The following is an 11,304-nucleotide window of genomic DNA, read 5'->3' on the forward strand; positions in this document are numbered from 1 at the left end:
CGTCATATCCGGCTTTTTGTAAAAGTTGAGGCGACACTGTCACACCCTCATTTTTCAATCAAATTGATTGAAATTTTTGTAAAGCAATCTTCGACGAAGGCCTGACTTCGGTATTGCATTTCAGCTTGGTGGCTTAAAAATTAATTAATGACTTTGGTCATTAAAAATCTGAAAATTGTAATAAATTTCTTTTATATAAAACGATCCAATTTTACGTTCATCTTATTTTACATCATTTCCTGATTCCAAAAACATATAAATATGTTATATTCGGATTAAAAACAAGCTCTGAAAATTAAAAATATAACATTTATGATCAAAATTAAATTTCCAAAATCGATTTAAAAACAATTTCATCTTATTCCTTGTCGGTTCCTGATTCCAAAAACATATAGATATAATATGTTTGGATTAAAAACACGCTCAGAAAGTTAAAACGAAGAGAGGTACAGAAAAGCGTGCGATGCAGTACAGCGAAACCACTACCGCGCTGAACAGGCTCGTCAGTTTCACTCCATTATGCACAAGCGGCGCACTACGGTCATTGTGAAAAAATGCATTGCGTTCAGTTTCATTCTGTGAGTTCCACAGCTTGACTAAATGTAGTAATTTTGCCTTACGCGACTTGTTTATTCTCTCCTGACATTTTTTTTCTCCTTACTGTCACCCCTGGATGGTAGATTTGTGGGAAACGCGCATATAATCTATATTGCCTGAACAGAATAGCATTCCATTTTTTATGGGAGCATAAACAGAAAAATCTTCGGCTTGCAGAAATGGTATCTTGCATCAACATACCTAAGACTTTAAAATTGGCAATCTAGTGGCTGCTCCGCCTGGCGTCTGGCATTATGGGGTTAGTGTTAGGACTGGTTGGTCCGGTGTCAGAATAATGTGACTGGGTGAGACATGAAGCCTGTGCTGCGACTTCTGTCTTGTGTGTGGCGCACGTTATATGTCAAAGCAGCACCGCCCTGATATGGCCCTTCGTGGTCGGCTGGGCGTTAAACAAACAAACCAAATGAAAAAAAACTGTAGTCTCTGTTTGTGCGTTGCCAGGTAACATGACGCAGGCTACAGTGGGCAACCTGACCCAGCGGCTGTACATCTTCCAGGTGATGGCGTGTACGAACGCCGGTAAGGGCGACCCCTCCACACTCGTCTTCGTTCACATGGGAGGTAGGTACTGTGGCAACCTCACTTCCCCCCCCCCCCCCCCCCCCACCCCCTTTAACCTGTTCGCTGCCAGCAAATATTTGAATACAAAGCAATACCTTAGATTACCTGAATTTACGACTTACAATGTGCCATTGATCTTTGATGTATAAATCTTAAAATAAAATACACCACTCACACGCACATTGTATGTTTGTTGTTTTGTGAGAGTGTGTGTGTGTGTGTGTTTTGAATGGTTGTATGCATCTGTTTGTGTGTGTGTGTGTGTGTCTTTTTCTGTGTGTTTGTATATGAATATGTGTTTGTGTGTTTGTCTGCATGTGTGTTTGCATGTGTGTCTGTCTGTCTTTGTGTCTGTGAATGCACTTTTAATATCGTACCTTCAGTCAAACCTGCCCTGGCGATCACCTCTCCATCACGACCACCTGCCCATTAAGACCCCCCCAAAGGACTGGCTGGCCGAGTGGTAACGCACTTGCGCTCGGAAGCGAGAGGTTGCGAGTTCGACCCTGGGTCAGGGCGTTAGCAATTTTCTCCCCCACTTTCCTAACCTAGGTGGTGGGTTCAAGTGCTAGTCTTTCGGATGAGACGAAAAACCGAGGTCCCTTCGTTGTACACTACATTGGGGTGTGCACGTTAAAGATCCCACGATTGACAAAAGGGTCTTTCCTGGCAAAATTGTATAGGCATAGATAAAAAATGTCCACCAAAATACCCGTGTGACTTGGAATAATAGGCCGTGAAAAGTAGGATATGCGCCGAAATGGCTGCGATCTGCTGGTCGATGTGAATGCGTGCATGTATTGTGTAAAAAATTCCATCTCACACGGCATAAATAGATCCCTGCGCCTTGAGTCCGAGTCTGGAGATACGCGCGCGATAGAAGACTTCATATAACATATAACATAACATCCCCAATGAGATTGTTTTCATATAATTCACCAATCCATAGCAACCACTTCTGGTCAGTCCTGTGAGTGGTCGATACAGACTGGTTTGACTGTACTACCTTTCTTTTTACCTTGGTTGTACAGCGCCTTCCCCCCGCGGGTTAGGGGGAAGGATTTACCCCTCCCTGGTCCCCCCGCGGGTTAGGGGGAAGAATTTACCCGATGCTCCTCAGCATGTCGTAAGAGGCGACTAACGGATTCTGTTTCTCCCCCCGCGGGTTAGGGGGAAGAATTTACCCGATGCTCCCCAGCATGTCGTAAGAGGCGACTAACGGATTCTGTTTCTCCCCCCGCGGGTTAGGGGGAAGAATTTACCCGATGCTCCTCAGCATGTCGTAAGAGGCGACTAACGGATTCTGTTTCTCCCCCCGCGGGTTAGGGGGAAGAATTTACCCGATGCTCCCCAGCATGTTGTAAGAGGCGACTAACGGATTCTGTTTCTCCTTTTACCCTTGTTAAGTGTTTCTTGTATAGAATATAGTCAATTTTTGTAAAGATTTTAGTCAAGCAGTATGTAAGAAATGTTAAGTCCTTTGTACTGGAAACTTGCATTCTCCAAGTAAGGTAATAATATTGTACTACGTTGCAAGCCCCTGGAGCAATTTTTTTATTAGTGCTTTTGTGAACAAGAAACAATTAACAAGTGGCTCTATCCCATCTCCCCCCCTTTCCCCGTCGCGATATAACCTTCGTGGTTGAAAACGACGTTAAACACCAAATAAAGAAAGAAAGAAAGAACAGCGCCTAGAGCAGGGTCTCCCTGTGGTTTATAAAGATGATGTATTGTTCAGACCTGGGAACCCATACGATTTCTCCGTATTTTGTACGCATTGGTGTCAAGAATACCATCAGTACGGTCAGTTGAAAAAAAATAAGACTTCAAAAATTCCTAGACTACTTTTCTTCACAAGCGCATCCCGCAGCTGATCCAGTGTTTTGACACATGATTACCGCTTTTGTCAGTAGACATAGGAAGAAGCATTTGTTTTAAATGTATTGGTAAACTTAATTAACAGTGCGACGGATGCGTGTAAAGCATGTTTGAATCATCAGGCATGGAAATTGTCCGCCAAAAGGCAAATTTCCGCCGATTTATTTTTTTTGTTCCGCCGAAAAAGCAAAAGTGTCCGCCGAAAAAATAAACGAGGGAGGCAAAAATGGTTCTAAAAACTTAATTTAATGGCAAACTTGGAACTCAGATGACACCAAATTGCACCATTTGGGTTCTTTGGAGAGAGAAAAATTCCGGTCGGGCATGCCCCCGGACCCCTCTAGTATTCAGGCTAGGTGCTTCGCGCCGTCGACTTTGCTATTACTTAAATATTTTCAGCCTTTTTGACTTTTTTCAATTCCCGTGCCTGAATCATGGATGTTCAAATTCTGTGTGGAGTACACTCATTTTTCTGAAATTACACCAAGTTTAAAAAGTTTAAGTGCAAAACAGGGGTTCCCAGGCCTGATGGTTATTACATGTATGTGCAGATCAGGGAAGTGGCAGTAGCAAGAGTGGTTTGAGCGACCAACACCTTGGGATCCTCGGTGGCTCAGTGATTGGTCTCACGAGTATCATTGTCACTGTCATCGTCATTGTCTGCAAACAGAGGTATGTGTGTGTGTCTTTGTGCATGTTTGTGTGTGTGTTCATGTATGTGTATGCGCGTGTGTGTGTGTGTGTGTGTGTGTGTGTGTGTGCATGTCTGTGTGTTTGTTCGTGTGTGTGTGCATGCGTGCGTGCGTACGTCTGTCTGTTTGTCTGTTACTTGTCTGTCTGTCTGTTACTAAGCTACTATCTGTCTTTTCCAGGCCAGATCCAATGAACTGTATCTTACAACACATACGTTCTTGCATCAGTTGTCCTTATATTTAGAAAAGAAACAAGGCTACCCATCAAGTAAGGGAATAACTCTGCAGAGAAACAAAAACAAGTCGCGTAAGGCGAAAATACAATATTTAGTCAAGTAGCTGTCGAACTCACAGAATGAAACTGAACGCAATGCAACGCAGCAAGACCGTATACTCGTGGTCCACCGCTCACGGCATTGGCAGTGAAATTGACAAGAAGAGCGGGGTAGTGGTTACGCTATGCTGCATAGCACGCTTTTCTGTACCTCTCTTCGTTTTAACTTTCTGAGCGTGTTTTTAATCCAAACATATCATATCTATATATTTTTGGAATCAGGAACCGACAAGGAATAAGATGAAAGTGTTTTTAAATTGATTTTGAAAAAAAAATTTTGATAATAATTTTTATATATTTAATTTTCAGAGCTTGTTTTTAATCCGAATATAACATATTTATATGTTTTTGGAATCAGCAAATGATGGAGAATAAGATAAACGTAAATTTGGATCGTTTTATAAATTTTTATTTTTTTTTACAATTTTCAGATTTTTAATGACCAAAGTCATTAATTAATTTTTAAGCCACCAAGCTGAAATGCAATACCGAACCCCGGGCTTCGTCGAAGAGTACTTGACCAAAATTTCAACCAATTTGGTTGAAAAATGAGGGTGTGACAGTGCCGCCTCAACTTTCACGAAAAGCCGGATATGACGTCATCAAAGACATTTATCAAAAAAATGAAAAAAACGTTCGGGGATTTCATACCCAGGAACTCTCATGTCAAATTTCATAAAGATCGGTCCAGTAGTTTAGTCTGAATCGCTCTACACACACACACACACGCACACACACACACACACACGCACATACACCACGACCCTCGTTTCAATTCCCCCTCGATGTTAAAATATTTAGTCAAAACTTGACTAAATATAAAAACAACCCACCTGTAGTTTCAATAACAACAGCAAAATGTTTATGTTGACAGGGCATATGTCACAACAAAGTGGAGAGGGTTGGGGGGGGGGGAGGGGGGCATGACTATTTTACCTGGTTTTGTGTGTTATAGGCAGGTGTCTAAATGTTCACCGTTACTTTTTTTGTCCTTGCAGGCAACTACAGAAGCAGCTTGAGAGTCGCATGATGTTGGATCAAGGGAGACAAACTGCGTCCTCTGCATCCGACCTTCAGACTCCCGCGTCCTTGACCTCTCAACTTTCACCCTCCACTGTCAAGGTCACCTTCTTTCTGAGATCACGTTTACGCGATAATTCAAAAATTTTGGTCTTGAAATTCTTCTTCTTCTGCTTTTCCAGCCGTGCTAAATTTTCAATTCGGTGTGTAGGGCGAAGTCCGCAGTCTGCCGCAGCAATGTTACCGACCCCCACAGCTTCTCGTGGGCCTCCACTGGACTTGGCGGTCTTAAAATTCAAAACTTATGTCAGTAAAAACATCAGAATGAGCTAAATGGAACTTTTGAAGTATCTGATGTCAAATAAACGCTGGGTGCAAAGTGTGCACAGCAGAATGTAGCATTATGATTGACACGGGTGTCATTTTGTAAGATTAAATTATTTGGCAAAAATCGCCGCTACCTACAAAAGCAGTCGGCCAGCTCACTTTTGGTATTTTTTGGGAAGTGAAAGCGCATGTAAAAGCTGAGATCCCGGATTTGATAGTTTACATGATGCTTGACAGGGGAATGAATTACTTGTAACAGGGAGACAGAGAGAGTGTGTGTGTGTATGCGTGTGTTCATTTATGTGTGTGAGTGTGCATGCTTGTGTGTGTGTGCATGTGTGTGTGTGTGTGTGTGTGTGTGTGCAAATATGTGTGCATGCACATGTGTATGTACGTACGATTTAAATGATCGTCAGTCATAAGTCATCTCTTTTAGGTTGCAAGACACAGACCGGCGTATGAAACACATATTAACACACCTTCCTTCCTCCCTTCCTTGCAGAGCGAAGAACTCGAACAGCTGTTGAGCAGTGGGACCCCTTCCGCTCCTCCCTTCCAAACAGTCATCACCCCCACCGCCACCGCCACCACCATCATCGACAACGACAGCATGGACAGCGGCTGTTCTTCCATGCCGCCACCCACCGAAGGCAACAGTGTTGCTGTTGACGAGGATGTGATTGACGAAAACCACTGTTTGATTGAACGAAGGGTGGACAAAGGAGACATATTACAGGGTGAAAATGCTACGTCTGTCGCCATGGTTACAGCAAACGGTGCGGGACTTTGTGCGGAAGATAGAGAGACAACTTGCTGATTTGGTGCTGTCGACAAAACGTGTCGGGAGGTGTTTGCTGCGTGGAATTGTGTAGACAAGAGAGAGACAATGTGTTGAGACTGTTCTGTGTCGTCTTAACGTGTTCGAATTCGCTGCGTGGTTTTGTGTGGACAAGAAAGACGTGTTAAGACTTCTGTGTGGTCCTAATATATTGGAGGGATTCCCTGTGTGTATTTTGCCAGGATCAGCAGGCTGTATCGCCGTATTGGCTGGACAGAGGTTTAGGTTGCAGTGTGGTTCTATTTTAGGGGAGGGGGGATGAACTCTGTGAGATGGAACTGTGTAGAATTGATTATTTGAGGCAAGAAAGGACAGCAGAGAGGGAGGGAGGGAGGGAGGAGGGAGGGAGGGAGGGAGAGAACGAAGGAGAGGGAGGGAGAGAGAGAGAGAGAGAGAGAGAGGAGGGATGAGCAGAGAGAGGCAGAGAGAGAGAGAGAGAGAGAGAGAGAGAGAGAGAGAGAGAGAGAGAGGGGGAGGGAGAGAGAGAGAGAGAGAGAGAGTAAAATTGATTATTTGAGGCAAGAAAGGACAGCAGAGAGGGAGGGAGGGAGGGAGGGAGGGAGGGAGGGAGGGAGGGAGAGAGTAAAATTGATTATTTGAGGCAAGAAAGGACAGCAGAGAGGGAGAGAAAGAGAGAGAGGGAGGGAGGGAGGGAGAGAGAGAAGAAGAGAGGGAGAGGGATGTAGAGAGAGTGAGAGAGAGAGCAAGAGAGATGCAAGAGGTGAGGTACAACGGATGTAGCCTGGGAGTGGGAGCAGTCATTTCCAGAGAGAGGGAACTCTGAAACATTCGCAACTTGCTGAGAGCCTAACAAATAGAGCGGGTAGGGTGTTTCACAAAGCGTCTGACATATATATATATAATGATATAGTGACTTGTGGCTGCTTCAACACAACATGCTGAAATGAAACTTCAGTCCAACTGTGGGTGTGGAGAGTGACAGAGGAAGAAGAGAATGTGCATCTCTTTCATTGGCAAAGACAGGCCTATGTTATTTCAATGAATGTGGTGAGAGCCAGAAGGAAATAAACGATTGTAACTCTCCTTCATTGGCAAAGACAGGTCTATGTTATTTCTATGAATGTGGAGAGAGATGGACGGGGAACAAAAATCATATCTCTCCTTCATTGGCAAACACAGCTGTATGTAAATATTACGTTCTCTGACATCTCCTTCGCCCCTCTCAACTTAGATGGAAGTCTTTCGTTTTGTTTTGTTTGCTGGTTGTACATGTATAGCTGGCAACAGTGTTACTGTTAAGGGTGAACGTTGTGTTACACTGGCTGGAGCAACCTTGTACGGGCAGTAAGATTGTAGAGCACTGGGTACTCCTGCTGTGATATATGTGAATTGAATGGCAAAATGGACTAACCCCAACGAAAATAGTGTGTTTTGTTTCCGATGACAAAATCCCCAAAAATAAGGGTCGGTAGTTCAGTTCCTTTTTTTGTTTGTTTTTCATTTACACAGGCGTATGTGGCTTTTCATTGGCCGGAAATCGCGCAAACAGTGGAAACGGATGAAAAATTAATGTCGGTCAGGGAATCGGCCTAAATGAGGGAGGGGGGGCTGGCTGAAGACTGTTGCTGGAGGTTGGTGGAAATGAGGGCCTTGCAGGGATGTTTCTACTATTTCTTTTTTTTTTAGCAGGTTTTGTGAAACGGCCATAAAAGTTTCAGCATATTTCGGAAAGTTAGGGCAGTTCAAGGCATCTGTCCCCTTTTTCTATATCATGGAACATTTTTGACAGTGCTGCCAAAACGACAGCAAAGATTTTTGGGATGTAAAATTAGTTGAGGCGACTACTGATGATTACCGATGCTAAGCAAGTTAGCAACATCCTGCTTTTTTTTTTAGTAGAGGGGGGGAGGTTAAGCTACAGTACATGGAGTAAATTGCCTGTTAGAACTTAACAGCAGCAGAAAGAAGGCAGCTCATGAACTCTCAGACAAAACACGTATACCTCTGGTTGACCCACTTGGTCAACACTAGTTACAGGTAATAATTAAGGCATGCCCCATTGTAATCAAAAGTGACAACGCTGTGTCGTGAAACGATTCTGTAGAATTATAGCAGCAGCTTCTGGGCCTGCAGAAAAAGCGCCTCATGTTCAATGCATTGTTGTACGTGAAGGAAGGTGGGGTGAGTACCCTTGATACAGTGAATCCCACCTGTTAACCCCCCCCCCCCTCTCAATTTAAGACTCCCGCCGCTCATCCCCCTCTCCCACCCTCCTTTATTAAGGCTGTTCTTAATATATATATGCAGTACGCCGCAGCACCGCTAATGCGGGAGACACACGTACCTTTTCTACTGCTCAAAGCAATACTTGCCCAGTGAAATTGACTGCACGCAGCTGCATGCAGTAGTTTTTGTACATTGCACGCAGCGTATATTAAGAACAGGCTTGAACGCAATGCCTACCAGAGCGCCCAGTATCGCCCTCTAAATAATCCATGTGTATAGACTACATTACTGCCAGATCAATCATTTGCATCTGTTTGCCATTGCTTATTAATTTCTAATTGACAATTGTTGTTCGACTGAAAGAGTGACCATTTTTTGGCTCACGTAAGTGTAGCCTATGCGATGATAAACTTTGTCTGTCTGTGCGTGCGTATGTATGTATGTATGTATGTGTGTATGTCTGTGGTAGAAACTTTAACATTTCCGAGTCTATGGATTACGTCAGTCTCGGTCAAAAGTGTTCGACGTGTGTGATAGAAACTATTTGAAGACGTCACATTATGACGTAAGAGGGTTAGACGTCACGCAAAGGAATTACTGAAAGTCTCGGTCATTGTTATTGTGAGCGGGCCGAGACTTCTTGGCAGATCCAGGGTCTCGCTTTCTTGCATAGTTTCACCTATGCTTACTGTGTGTGTGTGTGTGTGTGTGTGTGTGTGTGTGTGTGTGTGTGTGTGTGTGTGTGTGTGTGTGTGTGTGTGTGTGTGTGTGTGTGTGTGTATGTGTGACGGAGTGATTGAGTTTGTGTTACTGTTTGTCGATTTCTTACGCGAGCCTTGATGGCTTCGCCTCTTGTTTTCTTTTTCTTTTATCTTTTAATTTTGTATTACAAAGTTCTAGTATACATATGGCTTGATGGTTGATATGATTCTCCGTGCTGTTGTTTTGCATTCTGGCGAAGAATGTTTTGATTGTGTGTGACTCTCACCAATTTCTTACCTTGCTATTTGGAATAAGCGTGTGCTGCGTGTGTAGCATTATGCGTTTGTTGACTGTTCTTTTTTAAAGATTTTCTTCACTCATGAGCCTTTTGTGATGAGCTGTTGGAAGTTTGTCTGAAGTTTGTTTACATTGATATTGAGCTTTTGTGCATATAATTGCAATAGATGTTTCCGGAAATAACTCTTAAAGTCAGGTTTTTTCCCCCCACTGTGGAACAGTTATATATATTCCTTTGGGTGAGGCGAGATGTGAACAATGCCGATAACATCACTGTGAACAGTGACCGGCTGATGTGAGCGTGTTTTGAAAGAAAAAGCCATTGTATTGAGCAGACAGTGTCAAAATACCAAAATAACATCGTTTACTCTATTCACTTCACATTTGTTGACATCCCACTGATCCAACGCTGATTGCACTTGTTTCCCCATTTAATATAAAACAAAATGTTTGAAGCGTCGCTCTTATAAGGTATAAGGGTGTTGTAATGGCTGTGTTAAAGGTTTTGATAGATTTGCTGAATAGTGAACTGTGATGATCTGTGTGTGTGTGTGTGTGCATGTGACTATGCATCACAATGTGTGTGTGCATGCGCATGAATATGCTTTTGAGATAGACAATTATTGTGGACCGATGACTCAGCAGCATTTTCCCTTAAACAGTGAACGCTTTTGCTCGTACAGTCAAACCTGGTTACAACGACAACCGAAAAATGATCGTTATACAGACAGGTGGTCACTATGAAAAGGTGAATTATATAGAAGAAAAGTTAGTCTTGGATCCTTTGGGAAGTGACCGTAATGGCCGGCCAGTGATGGTTATCGAGAGGTGCAAAATCGACTGTATTTGCAGGGTTTCATTTGTTCTGTATACTTGGTATATTTGTTGTACGCTTTGGCTCTGGGTTGAATATATAATTGGTCTATTGCTGAAGAGTTTTCTTACTCTTGTGTATGCAAGATAGCAGACACGTACACTTACTTTTTTGGATTCTGTTTTATCCTTTTATGGCAACAAAACTCTGCCTTTGCTGATGTTAAGATATATATATGTATATTACTCTCAGTGACGGTTTCTTTTGTGTTTTATGCGTGTTGGACTTTTTTTCCTCGCAAGTGTTTTGTCTAGTGTCAAAATCAGACCTGTTCACCCATGCTGTTTTTTGTGTGAATTAGTTGCCAGGGATGTTGAAAAAAAAAGAACAACAGGAATATATGCCGGTCTCATAGGAAAGTCTCATTATATTTAGTCAAGTTTTGACTAAATATTTTAACATCGAGGGGGAATCGAAACGAGGGTCGTGGTGTCTGTGTGTGCATGTGTGCGTGCGTGCGTGTAGAGCGATTCAGACCAAACTACTGGACCGATCTTTATGAAATTTGACATGAGAGTTCCTGGGTATGATATCCCCGAACGTTTTTTTCATTTTTTTGATAAATGTCTTTGATGACGTCATATCCGGCTTTTCGTGAAAGTTGAGGCGGCACTGTCACGCCCTCATTTTTCAACCAAATTGGTTGAAATTTTGGTCAAGTAATCTTCGACGAAGCCCGGACTTCGGTATTGCATTTCAGCTTGGTGGCTTAAAAATTAATGAATGACTTTGGTCATTAAAAATCTGAAAATTGTAAAAAAAAATAAAAATTTATAAAACGATCCAAATTTACGTTTATCTTATTCTCCATCATTTGCTGATTCCAAAAACATATAAATATGTTATATTCGGATTAAAAACAAGCTCTGAAAATTAAATATATAAAAATTATTATCAAAATTAAATTGTCCAAATCAATTTAAAAACACTTTCATCTTATTCCTTGTCGGTTCCTGATTCCAAAAACATATAGATA

At 42.5% G+C, this 11,304-nt stretch overlaps 1 protein-coding gene across 1 annotated transcript in view; it reads left to right on the forward strand.

Annotated features, from left to right (window-relative positions):
* The window catches only part of LOC138950718 (immunoglobulin superfamily DCC subclass member 3-like), a 46,475-nt gene extending 39,879 nt beyond the window's left edge, over positions 1-6,596 (forward strand). The window contains exons 16-19 of the mRNA XM_070322439.1: positions 1,060-1,179; positions 3,609-3,729; positions 5,082-5,205; positions 5,933-6,596. Coding sequence (XP_070178540.1) covers positions 1,060-1,179; positions 3,609-3,729; positions 5,082-5,205; positions 5,933-6,247 — 680 coding nt within the window. The 3' untranslated portion in view covers positions 6,248-6,596. The remainder of the gene's footprint in view (positions 1-1,059; positions 1,180-3,608; positions 3,730-5,081; positions 5,206-5,932) is intronic.
* The last annotated feature ends 4,708 nt before the right edge of the window (positions 6,597-11,304 follow it).

This window comes from Littorina saxatilis, linkage group LG16 (assembly GCF_037325665.1).
Source record: "Littorina saxatilis isolate snail1 linkage group LG16, US_GU_Lsax_2.0, whole genome shotgun sequence".
Lineage (NCBI taxonomy): Eukaryota > Metazoa > Mollusca > Gastropoda > Littorinimorpha > Littorinidae > Littorina > Littorina saxatilis.